Here is a 21,599-nt window from a genome sequence, read left to right as displayed (position 1 = left end):
CGCCGCTTTTAGCAATATTCCAGCAATATCACGGCGGGGTCACCAGAAATGGGCTTCACACATTGTACCCATGTCGGGAATCGAACCCGGGTCTTCGGCGTGACGAGCGAACGCATTAACCACTAGGCTACCCGACCGCCCCTCATACGAAAAGGCGTATGAGTGGAATATAATACACTACGCAACTTTTCAAAAGGATAGTGACTATATGGAGGCTACTTTGGACGAGTTACACGGAAGTGAATTAAATTTTACACCGCTAATGAAAGATTTCCGCCGTGCGATGGCGAGGGACACAAGTGATGGACATCTTACGCTGCACCCGTGCCGGGAATCGTTCTATATTCTGCATTGGTTTTTTTCCTGCACTAAGCACACATCCACTATTTTCACGGCGGCTTGTAAAATAATCGGGTCTGGCCCAGACGATATTATGAGCATTGAAGCCATAATTCGGGTACAGTGTCATACTATAATCCAAGTCACCAAGCTTGAGCTCTCGATCCATTTAGTAGCCTCGTACAACGAACACAGAATGCTGAGAACCAATGGTAGCCCATGACCCCTCAGGTGTATTTGTGATCGAGCCTATGCCACTGGGTTCTTCTCAGTCCTTGAAGGGTGCATGGGTGGCCAAGTCGTCTAAGCGCCGCGATTCGCTGTGCAGAGTTGCGTCCCTTGGGCACGCCAGAAACCTATGAATGGGTTCGAATCCCGGTTCGCCTCGATTATGTTTCTAGGTTTGTCAGCACCATACCCGTGCTCGGGGGTTTCACCGAAGTGGTAAACGTCTGAGACTTTCCTCCTGACACGCCGCGATATAACTGGAATACGGTAAAGCGGCGTTAAACCCAACTCACTCACTCACTCACTCACTCACTCAGTCCTTGAAAAAGCGCCACGTATATGCTTACTTACAGCCTTTATTCGAGACAAGCCTATTTTTAGCCTATCTTCAGAGAAGTTATTTTGTGGTTTGTTTAAAAAAATTCTATTTTCAATGCGTCACGGTCAAGGATCAGATAAAACATTCTGGAATTTTGGAATAGACATTTCCTTCCATGTCCTTCATGTCCCTATATAAATAAGTAATAATTATTAATCTCATACGTAAACGAGACTTATTCATTTTTCGTGTATTTTGGACAAACCATTTTATTCAGAAACATGTTTTATCAAGGGTTTATAGGATTCCACTCCAAATACATCCCCATCGTAATGCTGAATAGTATATGTCGTTTCAGGACAAACACTGGTTGATTCAACAAGCGCTCACCCCGATGCCAGATGACACGATTGAGTACATCGACACGACATTCAGAAACAGGTGGATACAGATTCTATTTTCTATGTCCGCGGTAATAATGCTGTGTGCCGTAGCCTCAATATCAACTAGGTACATGGGTGTCTTTGTCGTTTCCTTGCAGAGTTGCCCCCCTTAGGCATGTCAGAATCCTATTAATAATTTAAGACTAGCAAATTCATTTCTCGCTTTGTCTGTACCATGAGCGTGTTTGTGTTTTTCACCAAAAGTATCGGTCACGGTTGGAAGAACATGGTGCTTTGTGTAATTTAACTCACACCCTCAATGTATACTTGTAGATATATTTGTCTGTGCCAGGAGCCCAGGTGGCATTAGTCACATCGAATGATTGTTCAGAGTTGCCCCCTTTAGCCTTGTCAGGATCCGCCTTGCATTGGTTCGAATCCCATATTGACACCTGATTACGACCCATGGCCACTTGAGGCATTCCCCAAACACTGAACTGACGGGGGATGGAATACTATCATCGATGGAGTATCATTGAGTATCATTTAGAGCGGCGTTAAAACAAATCCACACAATGATTCAAGGTCATTGTGTGTAAGGGTGCATTTCGTTGGTGTATATTTATTTGAATATCAACCTACTTTGAGTGAGTGAGTGAGTGAGTATGGTTTTACGCCGTTTTTAGCAGTATTCCAGCAATATCACGGCGGGGGACACTAGAAATGGGCTTCACACAATGTACCCATGTCGGGAATCGAACCCGGGTCTTCGGCGTGATGAGCGAACGCTTTAACCACTAGGCTACCCGACCGCCCCACCTACTTTGAGAGTAATGTTGTACACCCGTAAAGATCCGGGTTAAAATAGGTCTTCAGCAACCCATATTTGTCGTAAAAGGCGACTATGCTTGTAAGAGGCGACTAACGGGATCGGGTGGTCAGGCTCGCAGACTTGATTGATGCATGTCATAGTATCCCAGTTGCGTGGATCGATGCTCATAGTGTCAATCACTGGATTATCTTTAGAAGAATTGCTTATTTCTAATGGAAATTAGTTAGTCCATGATATATTAGAAACACAATCAGGGCGAATCTGGGATTTGAACCCGCTTTCCTCGGTTTCTGGCAGGCTGCCCTGCACGTGAGACGGCTTTGCCGAACGTCAGTGCATCCACACCATGACATAGATACGAAGGATTGGTTGGTTGGTTGGTTGGTTGGTTGGTTGTTTAACGCCGCACTCAGCAATATTCCAGCTATATGACGGTGGTCTGTAAATAATCGAGTCTGGGCCAGAAAATCCAGTGATTAATATCAATTGGGATCGATGATCAACCAAGTCAGCGAGCGTGACCACCCGATCCCGTTAGTCGCCTTTGACGGCAAGCACGGGTTGCTGAAGACCTATTCTACCCCGGATCTTCATGGGTTACTTTCTAAAAAATGTCCCCGCCCCCGCTGTTGTTGCAGATGGCGCACTCTGCAGTCCTTGGACGACATGGTGGAAGGCGTGGTCAAGACGCTGGACACCAAGGGGATGCTGGACAACACCTACATCTTCTTCTCCTCCGACAACGGCTTCCATTTGGGTAACCATGACAACGTATACGTATTTATCCATGACAACATATCTCGAGGGGGCATATGGTGTGATGTACCCTGTATGTGAGCGTATGTACCTCGATCCGTCATTCGTGACAGGCCGGAATATATGTCCGCAGTGTCACTGAGTTAGCAAAACTCTTTACACTTGTCTTGAGTAACAAACAACACAACGACGGACGAGGCAAACGAACCGAGTTACTTCCCTTTACCCAATGCATTGGGATAAGCATCGGTTCATTCCAGAAACTAAACGATACTTTTGCGAAATAAACGAGTTACCTAAGATGTGTTCCGATTGGTTTCCCAGCAGATTCTATGAAATTTGTACCCCGACTGTGAAACTAATTGCCCCCCCCCCCCCCCGTCAACCAGTCAGAAGCTACTATTTTAATGTAAGGTAAGATATATAGAGCATATTTCATGTGTCGAGTGAAATATCATGTGTCTCCCATCGAGTGACAGGGGGAAAGGAGATAAATATTCACGGGTGGCGTGGAATAGGTCTTCACCTATTTATTATACCATCCCTTGTATTTGCGACTTAAAAAGTAGTTTCGTGTTTACAAAATCTTTGAAATTATAAACAAAAGTTTATAATAATTCTTTATCATACATTTAGATATGACTATATACAAAATCAACTTTAGCAAAAAATATTCTTGAATACTAGGAGACCACTGAAAGAAGCGAAAGAATACACCCTGGTCAATTAAGAAAATGGCGCTTTGCGAAACGAACAGTCTCGATTGACGACTTAAATAAGAGATTTACAGTTTATAACGAAACATTTTCGAGGGAAGAATAAACGACTAGAAGTGGTATTACATCCATAAATGACCACCCGTCAATGTGGAACTAAAGTAAAAAGAAGGGCTAGAAACTTACGACAAAGGGAGACATTTAAAGGGGTAGCAACTCTTGTATGACAAACGTTCCGTCAAAATGTTATGTTCACTGCAATGAAATATCAAGTGTTATGTTCACTGCAGTGAAATATCAAGTGTTATGTTCACTGCTATGAAAATATCACTTTTCTCAACTTCAGAAAACTCAGTCTTTCACTCTGAAGTATATAATAAATAATATTAATCCATAATGTATAACGTATATAAATGTGGTATTGTGGAAACTGTAGTATCAAAAGGTTGACAGGATTCTTGAATTTATTTAACAGGACAGTTCTCCATGCCGTACGACAAACGACAGGCGTACGAGTTCGACGTCAAAGTTCCTCTGATGGTTCGAGGGCCTGGAATCTCAAAGGACGTTGTAATTTCCGTGCGTTTTCTTTCGTTTCATACACAATGCCATTTTGGATGTTCCCATTAACTTCTATTTATTCGATATAAACGTAGTTGGGTAATTACTAATTTAATGCACTTGTTTGTTTCTATGTTAAGAAAGTAATATTTTACTTTCTTACCTTTTCGCAAACACTGGTGTCATCGCCGATTTTCAGAGATCCATTTATATAATTGTCACCACTTTTTTGCTTCTCACGCTCAATGGAATCTGTTTCAGCGGATATCCAGAATTTTTAGTCACTGGCGTTGACGTTTTATATTTTACTCGTTTCTCTGCATTGTTATCTACTCCGTTGCCACGTTTAAACGTGAGTGACTGAAACCCAGCAAGTATTTTCCAGCTGTATTGCATCCACCTGTGAATACCAGAGTTTGGACCAGACAAACCAGTGACATCGCGTATACTTTTACATAAGCATATCTTTGAACATGATTACCATGCACTGATCTGATCTTGTAAAGCGCTGTGTGGTATAACAACATACAATTGGTATATTGTTACATAGATTTTATCAGGGCCAAATTGTTGAAGGGAAGCTCTGACGTTTGGTGTTTTGATTTGTGGATACTGTCTTTTATGAAAAATGAATGTTGATGAATAAATTATTTTTTTTCCAACACGTAGGATTCAGTTCTGAACATCGACCTCGCCCCCACATTTTTGGAACTGGCAGGTGCCACGCCTCCAGCTTCGATGGACGGTATGTCCCTGTTGCCAATCCTCAATGGCACCAAGGACCCCAGCGTCCCCTTTCGAGTCCAGTTCCTGACAGAGCACTCAGGGGTGGGGTCAGACTCTGTACCCAACTGTCCCCAGTACAACGGCCAGGGAATGATGGTTTGTGAATGGAAACCATGTATTAGCTGATGTGGAAACATTGAAAATTTAATTGAAAGTGTTAATATCTTGCGTTCGCTTCAGCGAATCTATGACGAATCCTAATTTTGCTGATGACCGAATCACCGCGAAGGAAAATGTTTCTTTAACCAGTTGTGAATGGGTACTCGGTAGGATGAAACTTTTAACCTTCTAGCGCCTCACAGACAGCTTGGGTTGTATACTCCAAAGGAAGCTGAGAATGAAAATTGAGTTAACACTGATCCGTTGACCGGGGTAATACTAATGTAGTGCCATGAGCTTTCACTTTAGTGGAATGGCATATTATGAGTGTTCTTATTACTGCCATTTGTAGCAGTAGGCAATTTTAAATGCTGATGTGACTTAATAAACGTTGCGAACACCGTATTATCGGTCGTAAAACGTTCATAGAAAGTGGGGGCGGTCGGGTAGCCTAGTGGTTAAAGCGTTGGCTCGTCACGCCGTAGACCCGGGTTCGATTCCCATGGGTACATTGTGTGCAGCCCATTCCTGGTGTCCCCCGCCGTGATATTGTTTGAATACTGTTAAAGGCGGCGTAAAACCATACTCACCTCACTCACTCACTTATAGAGAGTGTGGCAAAATAGTTTCAATAGAAAACCGGATGAATAGTGGCTGTTTTAACTGCAACATAGATATCATCAACTCAGATAAAAATAATGAAATTGTATGACGTTTTACTGTTTGTTTCTTTGATGTTTAACGCCGCACTCAGCAATATTGCATCTATATGACGGCGGTCTGTAAATAATCGAGCCTGGACCACACAATCCAGTGATTGACATCATGAGCATTGATCCACGCAATTGGAATCGATGACATGCATCAACCAAGTCAGCAAGCAGACATTTTACTATCAAACGCCAATCTATATATACGTTGTATATAAATAGATATTGGGAGCAATGTCATCTGTGAATGTTTACACCCCACTCTATCGCGTAATATTGGAACGAAAACATAAATGTCATCGACAGTTACAAGGCGCAACGGTCTCGACGTCTCGGCATATATTTGCATCCGCTACATTTAACTAACCTAGTCTCTTTCTCCTGTCTTTATTGCATAATGTTTATCGCGATATTCGTGCAATGAAACGTTGACGTTGTGACGTACCAAACATTATCGATCTGAATAATATAACTTATTTAGTCGACCTCGGAAGTGTCAAGTCAAATATTTGAACGCTTTCAATTTTAACCGCAATGTAACGAATTGACTGTTACCTCCCGTAAGATATGGTTAATTTAATTTCTTTGATAAATAATTAGACGAGTGAAGCATTTAAAGAATAATTTTATTTATTAATTTAATCAGATGCTTTATGAATACAGAGTGTATTCATATTTTTGTCATTTTAAGGAAAAGATATTATAGCTTGCTTATTCAAAGCTGATATTTTGTGACTCGGTCAAGTTGTTGGTTTTCGTTTATTAATTAATTTTAATACAAGGAACTGAAAATTGATCAAATGAAATAACAATCGGTTATAACAATATGCGATGTGTGTTTTGCAGGTCTGCAAGATGCACTGCGTATGTCAGGACTCCCGCAACAACACTTACACCTGCCTCAGGTACAGGAGCAACAGCGTCGACTACAAATACTGCGAGTTTGAGGACGACAATGTAAGTACTGATGACTCCCCGACTGAGGTAACCATGGAAACAAAGGTGAAAGGTTTAATTATTGATATTTGCTTTTTATTAACCGCCACTCTTTTATGTAGTCATTTTTGTTTTATTGTATTCTTTTCGCTTTGTTTAAATTTTGTTCTGTTACCTTGTCAGAAAGCCTTTTGAGCCCAAATGTTTATTATTTCGTTTCGTTGTTTAATTCCACTTTTGTTATATTTGATTTCGTTTCCTTTACCTTTTTCCAATTTCCATACGTACCAAAATGGCAGCCTCCAGCCAGGAGTGTTGACCATGTGCTTGACCAACAGAAATACAGTCTTTTGTGTCTAAAACAGCCTTGGCGTCCTATATCCATCACGAACCGCCCAGCCCTCGCCCGTGCATCCAAGCACCGTGTTTTCATGGTCCCGCGAGGCGGATACAATAACCAGGTGACGCCAAATTCCAAATATAAACAGTGCGCTGTACGTACGCATTACCCATCCCGCCAGTGAATGGTAAACCCCAGATTCAATCATGAGACAGTATATATCTCGTGCCAAATATCCTGTTACCAAGTCACGTTCGCCATATGCAACTGTTACATTAACTGATTCTAGAACTGTACTCCTGCAACTGTCATTCAAAGTTGAACCTGTGTTGTAAGTTCTAAGCCCGGCAGCCAATCTTTGTCACGTCATCATCAACATATCGACAAGCTACAGATTCAAATACTTTAATTTTGAGGTAAATTATCTGAAGACATGGCGTTACAACCAGATACTAATACTGTTAGATCTTCCAGATCACATAGCCTTAGTCACAGTGAAAGGTCACTTGGTACAAGAAGTAAGTCCTCCAAAATTTCTGTGATATCTGGACTAAGTGAATCTCAGTCTGCAGTGGTAAGACAGCAAAGAACAGGAGCTCAGCTTGACGAACTCATGCTTAGGATGCAGGAGGATTTCAGAGTTGATGAGCAATTGCAGGCAGTAGATGACCAGGCCTATGCTGCACGCTTAGCTGCTGAGGATGAGGTGAATGCCGCTAAGAGACGGACAGAAGAAATAGAGCGTGACGCTATTCGCCGCAGAGAGGTACTAAATACTCAACTGTCAAGACAGAGACAACTGAGACAAGCTCAACAGAACTTTGCTGAAGCAACCCTAATTGCTACCATGGTAAATGAAGACCCCAACAGCAATGCAGAGAATGTACAACCTCCAGAGGAACTAACAGAACAACCAAGTTTTGATGGTAACATTCAAATACAGTCAGTAACTCGACAGGTCCCACCTACTGCTGACCCTAATGCCATTCAGTCTGGCAATGTAAGTAACACTTATAATACAGAGCAGCTTACAATTCCTGACACCTCCCAAATTCTACCCTCTGGTGACAGTCAAACACTTGGGAACCAGATACAGCGGGGCCCATATCCATCTCACAGAGTTCATCCTGGTGTACTTCATCAAGTGATTAACCCTAATCCTGGTAACCTGACAACTTGTATGCCAGTATACAGACAGAATGACCATTTTCAAGGTCAGATGTTAAACAGTGCCCAACAAATCACAACAAACAACATGTCAAGTACTTTCCCAACAGCCACTGGTGTACTTACACAGCAACCTTCCCTGGTGGGTTATGGTACCGGTATTGGTTCATATCCAAGGAGCAACCCCCAGGTAAGTTTTACACCAGCAATGGTAGTGCCTCAGCCATTGTTCTTGGATTCGCAAGCGTTTCCGTTACCGAATATGCCATATCAACAGTCACAGCCACAACAGCATCAAGCGCTCCAACCAGATATTCCAACATTGCCTCCAACCGAACAAGGAACACAACCGCCAGCGATTACTGGTATGATACCTCAGGTTGGCACACCTAACCTCACCGAACTGTTGATTTCCTCATCTTATGGCATACCAAGACCAACATTACCCAATTTCACCAGTGGAAGAGAAAAGGACTTTGCCTTGCTTAAGATGGCACTGGATAACCTGGTGAATATTCATCCACACCTTACGGAACAGTACAAATACCAAGTTTTACTTGACAAACTTGGAGGCAGTGCGAAGCGCCTAGCTGAGGCATTTATGCATGATCCCAAACCTTTCACAGCAGCCTTGCAAGCACTGAAGGACAAGTATGGTCAGCCAAGACAACTTGTACAAAGTGAGATTGGTATACTCATGAATATGCCAGCACTAAGATATGGTGACTTTGATGGGTTTGACAGTTTTGCCCTATCAGTCCATTCCCTGGTCGGTATGCTCAAGTCACTTGAGGGAGAGACCGGTTATGAACTGAGATGTGGGTCACATGTTGACCGCCTGATCGGCAAGCTACCCCCAGGTTATCGAGATAGTTTTGTAGAACATTGTATCAACCGTGATATCCTCAAGGCTGACAGTGACCAGACCTACACATTGTGTCATTTGTCAGACTGGCTGCAGACAAAATCACGTGCAAAGCGTATAGCTAACCAGGCCACAGCGCTATACAAAATGGAGAGTACTAAACCTGACAGGAGGTATCCGTCACGAACAAGTCAGAAGGGGTCTGCACCTACGGCTTTATTCTATGCAAGGGAATCCAAACCATTTGAACAGAAACCTGGATCTTCTGCTAGGAGTCATGTGACCAAGCCTTTCTGTCCATACTGTAACAGCAATGAACACTTCCTGAATATATGTCCAGGATTGAAGAAACTAACAGTGAACCAGGTACATGACTGGTTACATGACGGCAAGCGATGTTGGAAATGTGGGCGCACACATCAGCCAGACATGTGCACCCTCAAGAAACCATGTCACATATGTAAGGAAGTGCACTTGACTGTCTTGCATGAGGCTATACAGCATACAGCCTCCAAAGTGTATTCTGTGAAAGTCAGTACAGACAAAGTGTACACTGATCAACCCTCATATCCTCCTAATGTCATGCTAAAGGTTGTCAAAGTGTTGCTATATGGTGAAAGTGGTATGATGGAGACTCATGCAATCTTGGATGATGGTTCCATGAGAACTATGGTGTTACAATCAACGGTTCATGACCTAAAACTTCAGACAAAGCCGGACAGTATATTGCTTACCACAATCAACAAGGAGCCATTCAGGTGTAATGGACACTCAGTTGACCTGCAAATATCTCCTATCAGCAAACCAAACATCAGGTACAAGATTAAGGGTGCCTTCACTGCAGATAACTTGTGTATGTCCGAGTACACATATCCAGTTGAATCCCTGCAAAGGCGTTGGCCGCATTTGCAAAAGATACCGATACCTAACATTGATGGAGCTCGGCCAACTATTCTCATTGGAGCGGACAATGCCCATCTCATTCTTCCCAATGAACCAGTTCAGTTTGGACCCATCAATGCGCCTATTGCAGTGTCTACCAAACTTGGTTGGTCCCTCCAGGGTTTATCTAGTGAATCTGGACCAGAGAACACCAAGTGTATGCTCATACACAGTATCAATAATTCAGATCTTGTTGAGAGCATTGAGCGATTGTGGCAAATCGACACGTTGCCTTTCACCGAGAAACATGTGACACGCTCCAAGCAGGATAAACAGGCAATTGAGACTCTAGAATCTGAAACTGTCAGGATAGATGTCGATGGTGTTAGTCACTATGCCACCCCACTGTTACGCACACAGGATGGAACCTGCTTCAAAACAGATCAACAAATGGTTATGCCTACACTCAGGCGCACTGAAAGGCGACTTAGAGATCGTCCGGACCTTTCAAGAATCCACAATGACCAAATCAAGAAGCTAGTTGAGGCAGGATATGTAAAGAAACTCACCAAGGAGGAAGTGGAGAAATCAGAAGAATCCTGGTATTTTCCTCACCACATTGTTGAACACAATGGGAAGTTTCGCCTGGTATTTAACTGCTCCTTCGAGCACAACGGCCAAATCTTGAACGAGCACCTTCTGCCTGGGCCAACAGTCGGATCATCACTGCTGGGTGTCTTTCTTCGGTTCAGGCAACATGCAGTTGCGATATCAGGAGACATAAAAGCCATGTTCCATCAAGTAAGACTGCTTTCTCGTGACAAACCTCTTCTGCGTTTCATTTGGCGAAACATGGAACATGATCGACCTCCAGATGTGTACGAATGGCAAGTCCTACCATTCGGCACCACCTGCTCGCCATGTTGTGCCAGTTATGCTTTATGGAAACATGTCTCAGATCATAAAGCTGGCAATGAAGAAGTACTCAAATCTGTAGAGGAATCATTCTATGTTGACAATTGCTTGCATAGCCTACCTACAGCAACAGAAGCCAAGGAACTTGTACGGAAAATGAGAGACTTGCTTGCACAAGGTGGTTTCAACATTAGGCAGTGGACCAGCAATATTCCATCCGTTGTGGCAGACCTTCCGTCCGATGCTAGATCGGAAAATACAGAACTTTGGCTTACCTTCGGCCAGGGTGACTCACTGGAGCCAGCCCTAGGCTTGCGTTGGAACTGTGAATCTGATGAGCTCACCTACAAACACAGAACCATAGAGTATGAAAAGCTTACCATGAGAGTGATCTACAGGGTTCTTGCTAGTCAGTATGATCCCATCGGCTACTTGGCACCATTCCTTGCACGAGCCAAAATCATAGTACAGGACTTGTGGAAGTCAAAGAGAAACTGGAATGACCCTATAGAAAAGGGGGACATCTGTGAAAGATGGCTGACCTGGGAAAAGGAGCTAGAAGAAATCCCGATGGTCACTCTACCAAGGTGTTACACACCCCATAGTGTGGACTCTGGAAGTGCAGACCGACAACTACACATCTTTTGTGATGCTTCTGAAAGAGTGTATGGTTCAGTAGCATACTTGCGAACAGCAGACGAAGGAGCAAACATCTATGTCAGTTTCCTTATGGCGCGATCAAAGGTTTCCCCAAAGAAACAACTGTCTATGCCACGCCTAGAACTATGTGCAGCCCTCACTGGTGCTCAGCTAGCTGATGTGTTGTGCAAGGAATTAACTTTACCAATCCAGAAAGTGATATTGTGGAGTGACTCTACTACTGTACTTGGTTGGCTGAAGTCAGAATCATGCAGATACAAGGTATTCGTTGGAACACGAGTATCTGAAATCCAGAATCTCACAGATGTACAGAACTGGCGATATGTTGACACGCAGAGTAATCCTGCCGATGACATTACTCGAGGCAAACTGCTCAGAGAACTCAGCAAGGAATCGCGGTGGAAAGATGAGCCAGATTTCATGCAACAGACACCTGATCATTGGCCAGTTACCCCAGTGACAATAGACTCTGACAATACAGAGATAAAGAAATCTGTTATGTGTGGCACAATTGTTGTGAATACACCTCAGCTGCCAGATGCAGGACAGTACACTTCCTGGGACATGTTTGTGGCTGATGTTAAAGAGTCCTTTGATGGGGTGGCCTTCCCGGAAAATGCTCAACCCCTGACCGCTGAACGGTTTGAACAGATAGAGAACCATCTCTTTCAACTAGTGCAAATAGAATCATTCCCCCAGGAATTCACAGCACTAAAATCAGGTAAACGATTGCCTCCAGACAGCAGGCTCCTCCAGCTTGACCCTATCTATGATGCAGAATCAGATCTGATCAGAGTAGGAGGACGCTTACAGAGAGCTGAATCTCTAAATACAGGCATCAAACATCCAATTCTTCTTGACCCACAACATGTTATAACAAAGTTGATCATCCGGGATCAAGATGAGAAGCTCTTACACTATGGTCAGGAGCGTATACTCGCAGAGATAAGACGCAGTTTTGGATTTTGAGGGGACGAGAAGCGATTCGACGCCATCAGCGTCAGTGTTCCACCTGTCAGAAATGGCGCTCAAACCCGAGGACACAGAAAATGTCTGACTTGCCACCACCACGTCTGCGACTTTTCAAACCACCATTCTTCTCAACGGGAGTTGATTGCTTCGGACCAATGCATGTGAAGGTTGGACGTCCCTCAGAGAAACGATGGGGTTTGATATTTAAATGTATGACCACCCGTGCGGTGCATTTAGACATACTCAGGAGCATGGACTCGGATGCATTCCTCATGGCATTTCGCCGCTTCGCTTCACTGAGAGGCAAACCTTACGAACTCATCTCAGACCAAGGTTCCAATTTCCGAGGTGCTAAAACAGAGTTGCAGGAGGCACTTGCAAGCATGGAACCAGACCTTGCCGAACAACTGGCTCGCCATAAGGTCAGATTTGTGTTCAATCCTCCTCATGCACCACACTTCGGAGGTGTTTGGGAAAGAGAGATTAAATCTGTGAAATATGGCCTCCGAGTGGCACTAGGAGATCAGACAGTGACAGAACCTGTGTTACGTACCATTCTAGCGGAGGTGGCAGGGATTCTGAATTCTAAGCCGTTAGCCTACGTTTCATCAGATGTCAGAGATGTGGACCCAGTTACACCAAACATCCTGCTGATTGGCCGCCATGATGCTTCTCTTCCACAAGTCGTCTATCCAGCTGATGAACTATTAAGCAGACGCAGATGGCGCCACAGTCAAGTTCTGGCCGACCACTTTTGGGTACACTTTGTCAAATATTATCTTCCTGATATGCAGCTGCGCACAAAATGGCAGAAAGAAAGACAAAACTTGAAGATGAATGACGTTGTCATGATAGTTGATCCACAGCTCTTAAGAGCTCAGTGGCCTGTTGGTAGAGTCACTAAAACCTACCCCGGAACAGATGGATGTGTTCACACTGCCACTGTCAGTGTGAAAGACAAGGAGTACACCAGACCAATCACAAGACTCATCCCACTACCGGAATGTGCGGATGACGAAAATTGACTCTAGTTCCAGCGTGGAAAGACTTTCTTCAGATATTGACAAATTTAGTGCCTAAATTTGGGGGCGGCCGTGTCAGAAAGCCTTTTGAGCCCAAATGTTTATTATTTCGTTTCGTTGTTTAATTCCACTTTTGTTATATTTGATTTCGTTTCCTTTACCTTTTTCCAATTTCCATACGTACCAAAATGGCAGCCTCCAGCCAGGAGTGTTGACCATGTGCTTGACCAACAGAAATACAGTCTTTTGTGTCTAAAACAGCCTTGGCGTCCTATATCCATCACGAACCGCCCAGCCCTCGCCCGTGCATCCAAGCACCGTGTTTTCAACCTACAAAATTAAATTTCCCCATTTGGAGGATCCACAGTTTTCTTCATAAACATTTCTGTTCAGCGACTAGTTTTATTTTGTTTGTAAAATCTGAGGCGAAACTTTGATCCATTGTTTTATTATTTAAAAAGAATATGTCTATACATCTATAATCAGTGACCCAACAACATAATCTGTGATAAAACAACATTATATGTGGCTTATAAATGTTATTGATATGGTCTCTCAATTAAAATGTCTCTGAACTTATATTTTGTTCGAAGGCCACCCTTGGTGTTTTCCTCAAATGTCTTGAGAAAGTCCTTTGTCGTGGACGTATATGATCTGACAGTGTTTTCCTGCGTAACCTTCTGGGACGAATTCTAAACATGCTCACCTGTTTCACGAACAACCGGTGTCATTTATATTTTGCAATGCTTCGTGAGTACAGGATTTCAGGATGCCAGGATGATCTTTTCCTTCATGATTTGATTTTGTTACATTTTATGAAATAAAAGAGCGATATGAACTGGCGGTTATATTACAGTAAGCAAACCATATTATTGTGTGTGCCTATACAGGGAACAATCTATAAGAGAACCTCTGCCATTTCAGCTATCAAAACGAGTCACAGTTGCAGAACGCGGAAATAAACTCGCTCAAGCTTTCCACATTGCACACGTAAAACACTCCGTCCATTGTAACACATCCCGGCTACACGCATGTGCCAATAAACGTCACACTCTTTGGTTGGGTAAACGACGGAAAATGCCTCCAATCGTGTACAGAAAGTGAAACATTGCACGTAATAAGCTCGATGGAAGCATCACTTACGGCAACGGGGTGGATCTGACGATCTTGCAAAGGAATATAACCGATCAACGTCATGTGGACCACATTTCACGACCAATGGTCATTCTATCTGCCCAGTGCATTGGTCAGAACATTGATTTCAAGGATGACTACACACATCCTCACAGAGCTCGTATTGAAGTCGACCGTCTGAGAAAGCAAGGTGTCACAATATTGCTCTGGTCAGCCAAATTTCCAGACATGTCACCGATTGAACACATTTTTGGTGTTCTGGGCCGAAGGGTTCGCAACCGACGTCAGTGATCCCAGAGCAGTTCCCTGGGCAGGCTTTACGGGAAGAATGGCGAAAGATACAACGGGAGATAATCCGGCGTTTAGTTTCCAGTTTGCCCAGCAGATGTCGTGCCTGCATCGATGCACACGGGACATAGACCGGATAAGGACTTTACTATGGAGATTGAATCCCTCAACGCCATTTCTTCAATGTCATTTCAGAACATATTTAGAGGTTCAATTAAATATTGTGTCCTAGTATATTAAAAATGTCATCGGTCTTTATTTACCCCGACTGTTACAAAGTTCGTTAGCATTTCGCTAGCTTGATGCACTATGTCCCCCGATTGTTTCAGAGTGTCCAGGAGGTGTATAACTTGAAGCAAGATCGGTATGAGCTGACGAACATAGAGCACCATGCTAGCGAGAGGCTAACGAATGTCAATATGTTCCCCGATTGTTTCAGAGTGTCCAGGAGCTGTATGACTTGAAGCAAGACCGGTATGAGCTGACGAACATAGTGCAACAAGCTGGCGATAGGCTAACGAATGTTAATATGTCCCCCGATTGTTTCAGAGATTCCAGGAGCTGTATGACCTGAAAAAAGACCGGTATGAGCTGACGAACATAGTTCACCAAGCAAGCCCTGAGATCCTTGCAGTCCTTAAAACGAACCTTAATGAGATGAAGATATGCACGGGAGATTCATGCCACGGTGCAAATTCACACCACATAAGATAATCCATTGGTCACCGCTGTCCCATTTAACACAACACTGTTCACTTGTGTTTCTTTTGTAATGGAAGATACCCGTAACAATAAATGAGAAAATTGCTTATTTTATTATTTCAAAATAGTAAGTTTTACATAAATCGTGTTTTACCCACTTTTCGTGTAAGGGACAGTGCGTAGTTTAACGCCGGTTTCAGCTCAACTACGTTTATATCACGGCGTGTCAGCCTGATGTGGGAGGAAAGCCCCAAATGGTCTTGGACATATACCACTGTCTGAGTCGTAAAACCCCACGAGCATGGGTATGGCGCTGACAAAACCAGTCAGAGTGGGATTCGAACCCAAGATCTGGCATGTCACTTTGGACAGCGAATTGTGGCGTCTTTATACTATCAGTGCCACCTCAAAGAACATGAGGTTGTCATCAAAATATTCAACCGATAACGTCTTAGTATCATATGGAATTTGACTTTGTGTCCTTGGTTAGTAAATGAGGTAAATAAGTATGTGCTTTTCAGACCGGACACAAGCAAGCGGTTGAAATGTGATTAAAACACCGTAGATAATGATGTAATCGACTTTGACGTATCCGAAAAAAGATTGTGGTTCCCAACGTAGCATGTTTAATAAGTTCGACTCAACCAATAGCTCGATACATATAGTAGTACTGCAAAGAATGGTGTAAAAACAATATAACACGAGTAGCACTTGGTAGTTTATTCCAATAATGAATCTTCAAGGTCGTTCAGGAACATATCGATTCGTGTTGCTTGTTGTTAAATGATTTGAACAATATCGTTATTACAATATTAGGTTTTGTTGTTGTCTGGCAAAATGTCGGATTTTTGTTCCACTTCGGACGTTTTGATTGGTCAGCCATGTTATTTGATTGACAGGTGGCGATATGTTAATTCTAACCCCAAAACAGTGGCCGATTGTTAAAATAATGTTCAAATTCTACGTGCTGATCAAATCGTATATATCGGAGTAGACTGTGAATAGTGGTGCGTGACCCATTCTACACTTCAAGAGACAATTTTATGGTTTGTCAACAGTTTCAAGGTCAATGCATGCATAAGGTACCTTATGAACTAAACTGTATTCAATAATACATTTACATCGAAATATGTGCTTTGACCTTATGGGTACTTTGTGGATATGTTTCAGTGGAGGTAATTACATATCTAAATATATAACAATAACAAATTTAATCAGTTTAATTCTTATTTGTAAGAGGACATAATCAGTTTTTCGCGTTTTCAAATATTATCATCTTTAGCATCTTCGATTATCCATGTTCTTCCCATCTCCATTCTATCTATGGTGAACACGGATGCGGAATATCGACACTGCATCATTTACCTCAGATGGAAACATTCAAACTTCATCCTTAATCTCATACAAGATCGTACACTGTTCCATCAACATCTACAATGGTCGCTGAAAGACGTTTGGCCGAACTCACACTCATCTACAGTTCGATGTCCTTTCTTACAGTTACACAACACACACAAACTCAACCAACTCGAAGAGAGGTTCTATTCTTTTGACAATGCAGTGATCAGAAATTCTGCTGACGTCAGCATATGATACAAAAACTGGTTATAGTTGTCATCGAGCAGTTACGTTGGACGCAGCATACAAGTGTATATATCCAGAGAAGGTGATAGTATCCCGCCAGCCTTATATATGTTCTGATGGCCACTAAATTCCGAGATGTAATAGCACCATCATTAGTTACCAGCACCGGATGAGAGCTTTAGCCTAGTAGGTTCGTCCACTCGGTAGTCGTAAGGCGTCACGACGAGATTCTATTCCGGAACATCCGGCTTCTTCCATGCATCTTCTTCCGGTCCTAGATAAACGAAAGATTAAGAAATAAGACCATCCTCCTCATCCGTTTGGTATCTGCTGAGCATATTTTTGCCTAAGACTTTTAAAACAAATATGTTCGCTGGACAAATACAAAATATGTCGCGAAACAGTGACCGAAAAATAATCTGAATCCGACAAATATCCCAAACAACAGTTTTTCATGTTTTATTATATTTAATAGAGAGTGAGTGAGTGAGTTGAGTTTAACGCCGCTTTTAACAGTATTCCAGTTATGTCACGGGGTGTCAGCTTAATGTGGGAGGAAAGCCTGAAGTGATGCAGGTCTCAGACGTTTACCACTTCGGTGAGACACGGGTATGATGCTGACAAACCTAGAAACATAATCGGGGCGAACCGGAATTCTAACCAACAATCATAGGTTTCTGGTGAGCCCAACTCTGCACAGAGAATCGCGGCGCCTTAGACGACTGGGCTACCCGTGACCCCTTTTATTTAATAAATGAAGGGTAACAATTTCAGGGCATGTTTAAAATATCTAAACTTGTAACCTTTCCTTTCGAAAATGAAATGAATATATTCTTATGGTTGACCTCAGAGTATATCCTCCCTATTGAAGGTAGCCAGCGAGTATTCATTCCATGCGCGGCTATTCCCAATACGAGACTGACACAGTATTGCTACTTTTAGTGTCACAGTATTTTTCAACGCATATGTCTTCCCTGGTAGTCATAACAGTGGTGTCGTGTGCAGAAAAGAAATTCTATTTTGAAGTATTTAGATCACGTGTTACATAAGTCCTTCCAGACCTTGTCTACCGGTCGATGACCTGCTTTAATAACGTACCGGTCTTAGGAAAGGGACAGCTTTTTCATGTCCTCCAAGTGACTTGCTCTGTTTCCGGGTCGCTGTCTCCTCTTTCCCGGCATGCTTTCCCTTGTCACGTGTGCTGTCGTTGACTTCCGTCTTCTTCTGCCCAGCGCCGAAAATGTCCTCGTGGTATCTGTTTTCATTCTGTAACACAGAAAATACCAGAATGCATCCTATAACCTGACATCGTTTTAGCTTCGTATTTTTGTTTCAATGTGTTCTCAGTTTGCGAACATGGTCCTTGGCTGCTTGAAGTGTTACACGTGACCTCAGTTTGCGAACATAGTCTGTGGCTGCTTCTAGTGTCTATATTTACCCTCAGTTTTCGAACTTAGTCTGTGGCTGCTTGAAGTGTTACACGTGACCTCAGTTTGCGAACATAGTCTTTGGCTGCTTCTAGTGTCTATATTTACCCTCAGTTTGCGAACATAGTCTGTGGGTGCTTCTAGTGTGTATATTTACCCTCAGTTTGCGAACATAGTCTGTGGCTGATTCTTGTGTCTATATTTACCCTCAGTTGGCGAACATAGTCTGTGGCTGATTTTAGTGTCTATATTTACCTTCGGTTTGCGAACATAGTCTGTGGCTGATTCTAGTGTCTATATTTACCCTCGGTTTGCGAACATAGTCTTCGGCTGATTCTAGAGTGTAAATTTACCCTCAGTTTGCGAACATAGTCTTTGGCTGCTTCTAGTGTCTATATTTACCCTCAGTTTGTGAACATAGTCTCTGGCTGCTTCTAGTGTCTATATTTACCCTCAGTTTGCGAACATAGTCTTTGGCTGCTTCTAGTGTCTATATTTACCCTCAGTTTGTGAACATAGTCTCTGGCTGCTTCCGGTGTCATCTTTCCATGTTCTCTCAGAATCCGCTCTAGCGTCTGCTTGACGTTATCGGCCATTTCGACATCGCCACAGATGTAGATGTGTCCGCCCACTTTGACCATGGTGTTGAAGACGTCCTTGGCGTGCTGCTGCAACATGTCCTGGACGTACATCTGTGGAGGAGATGGAACACTGACCAACATGTGTGCAGAAGATGGAATACTTGACTATCTGACGTGGAGGCACACATTCATAAAACCTTTCGAGGACTTGAGATTAGACAGATGGGGGCAACCTTTGCAAAACATCACAGCTTTACGCCATTGGGTCGATACCGTTTTTAAGCTTGCAATAACATAAAATGGGTGCTATGGATAGCTACTAATGTTTCTTGTGTTTATGTGTTGTGTATGTTAGGGAAAAACGAAATTAGCGGTAATCACTAAGGTGAAGAAATCCGGCTAAGCGAGGATTTAGATTGACGTATAAAACAGGATGACATGACATTCTTCACATCCCTACCTTGGGTCTGCCTGGCTCACGGGACAAGGCCACATAGTAGTCCTTCAGCACTCTCTGGTTCTTCATGGCCGCCAACTCCGAGTCATAGACGTGATCCTGGCTGGAAGACCGGCAGCCGAAATACAACTGCATGTCACCCCAGCCTCGCCGATTGGAGTCTGAAGAGCAGAATATAAATGTAGAGTCACAGAACATACAGGGAACACAACACCATGTTACCCTAACCTCGACGATTGGCGTCTGCAGTACAGAATATACACAAGTTCAGTCGCAGAACATACTGGGAAGACAACCCTGTGTCACCCCAAACTCGCCGACTGGCGTCTGAAGAGCAAAACAAACATAGAAATACAAATCGTGAAAGATACAAAATTTCAGTCATATAACACACAACCTCATGTCTGCCTGGGGCTTTGAAAAACGACTACAACATACATGAACATGAAACCGGTTTTGATTGGAGGGAGAACCAGGAAAGTAGCGTACATGTAAAAGGCGTATCTTCGGTTGTGACGGTCCGTGTTCTATTTTGTCAGTCGGTTCGCTAAATCTCTGCCAGTGAAGTTGGCATAGATACTAGACGTTGTTTCAAGTGTGGCTTTTCCTCGGTTTGGTTTTCTTCAGAAAACTGATAAGGCAATCACAAAAAGTGCAGTAACGGACTCACTTGTCGGAGTATGCCCCCTGGCCATGTCCACCTGCCGCTGTTGCCAGAAGCTCCTGAAGGGGGCGATACCTGTCCCTGGCCCCACCATCATCACCGGCAGCGTCTTGTCCTCTGGTAGGCGGAAGTTGGGGGCGCTGTCGTAGAGAGAGGTGGATACAGCCGTTTAAACTCATATATGCCTCCGTTGTCTTGATGGGATTCAATATTGCTGAACCCATGTTACATATTCTCGAAAACTCATACATTACGGTTTGGAAAGGATGTACAGTGGACTGGCAATCTCAATTAAAATCAGATCTTAGTTCTCGCTACCGCTAAACAAAGATCTGAGGACATCCCATTACAGATCGACCTTGCGCGAACTTTGACCGACCAATGGAATGACCAATCAGAAGGAAGCTTCCTCGTGCTTTACGGCACTAATTTCAAATTTGCGACTACGCTTCGAAACATATTTTGACAAATTCTCGATTACAAATTTGAAACCTAAACAAAAGAACACTCTGGAATGGCTAATAGATGGTCTATATAGTATGTATTCAGTCGTTAAACCCGTAACTATCTTTCGGAATACCCCGTGTTAAAGTTTTCGAAATTGCATGATTAGAAATCACATTCCGACTGTCACTTTCATAATTTGGTAAGCGACGCTCTGATTGGTCGGATGAAAGGTCGTTCTGGCGTGACCCCTAATGGGATGTCTTCAGATCTTTGTTTAGCGGTAGCGAGAACTAAGGTCTGATTTTAATTAGATTGAGTGGACTGGATGATTGATTGTTTGTTGTTTAAGGCCATACTCAGCAATTTTCCAGCTATATGACGGCGGTCTGTAAATCATCGAGTACTGACCAGACAATCCAGTGACTGTCATCATGAGCATCGATCCACGCAATTGGGATACGATGACATGCATCAACCAAGCCAGTGAGCCTTACCACCCGATCCCGTTAGTCGCCTCTTACGACAAGCACAGTCGCCTTTTACGGCAAGCATGGGTTTCTGAAGACCAATTCTACCCTGGATCTTCGCGGGTCTGGATTGGATGAAGAGGCGACCCTTGTACATCAATTCATATTGGTGAGTTCTGGTTAAACATCGCTTTTTAACGGTCTTTCAGTTATATCAGGACAAGTCCTAAATGTTAACAATTGTAAACCTACTTCCACGGTTATAATGCTAACCATGGATTATAATCATATCAAACCTGGATTCAAACCAACAACCACCTTATCCTTTCCGCTAAGGGACAGAACTTTTGAAAGCAAGAA

General features: G+C 43.1%; 2 protein-coding genes across 5 annotated transcripts in view; one reads left to right on the top strand and one right to left on the bottom strand.

Annotated features, from left to right (window-relative positions):
- The window catches only part of LOC124116042 (N-acetylglucosamine-6-sulfatase-like), a 41,016-nt gene extending 25,295 nt beyond the window's left edge, over positions 1-15,721 (top strand). For 2 of the 3 annotated variants that reach the window (XM_048386397.1, XM_048386395.1), the window contains 6 exons: positions 1,245-1,327; positions 2,740-2,858; positions 4,049-4,152; positions 4,804-5,016; positions 6,576-6,731; positions 15,460-15,721. In XM_048386397.1, the coding sequence (XP_048242354.1) occupies positions 1,245-1,327; positions 2,740-2,858; positions 4,049-4,152; positions 4,804-5,016; positions 6,576-6,731; positions 15,460-15,624 (840 nt within the window). In that variant the 3' untranslated portion in view covers positions 15,625-15,721. The remainder of the gene's footprint in view (positions 1-1,244; positions 1,328-2,739; positions 2,859-4,048; positions 4,153-4,803; positions 5,017-6,575; positions 6,732-15,459) is intronic. The other variant, XM_046477251.2, reaches the window with a different exon arrangement.
- Positions 15,722-16,317: 596 nt separating this feature from the next.
- The window catches only part of LOC124116043 (nitric oxide synthase, brain-like), a 30,369-nt gene continuing 25,087 nt past the window's right edge, over positions 16,318-21,599 (bottom strand). For both annotated transcript variants that reach the window (XM_048386517.1, XM_048386516.1), the window contains 5 exons: positions 20,332-20,465; positions 19,665-19,822; positions 19,124-19,315; positions 18,295-18,462; positions 16,318-17,470 (listed from right to left, as the gene is read on the bottom strand). In XM_048386517.1, the coding sequence (XP_048242474.1) occupies positions 17,414-17,470; positions 18,295-18,462; positions 19,124-19,315; positions 19,665-19,822; positions 20,332-20,465 (709 nt within the window). In that variant the 3' untranslated portion in view covers positions 16,318-17,413. The remainder of the gene's footprint in view (positions 17,471-18,294; positions 18,463-19,123; positions 19,316-19,664; positions 19,823-20,331; positions 20,466-21,599) is intronic.

This window comes from Haliotis rufescens, unplaced genomic scaffold (genome assembly GCF_023055435.1).
Source record: "Haliotis rufescens isolate VD_foot unplaced genomic scaffold, xgHalRufe1.0.p SCAF_6, whole genome shotgun sequence".
NCBI classification, from domain to species: Eukaryota; Metazoa; Mollusca; class Gastropoda; order Lepetellida; family Haliotidae; genus Haliotis; species Haliotis rufescens.
This window is presented reverse-complemented; position numbering and strand designations above follow the sequence as displayed.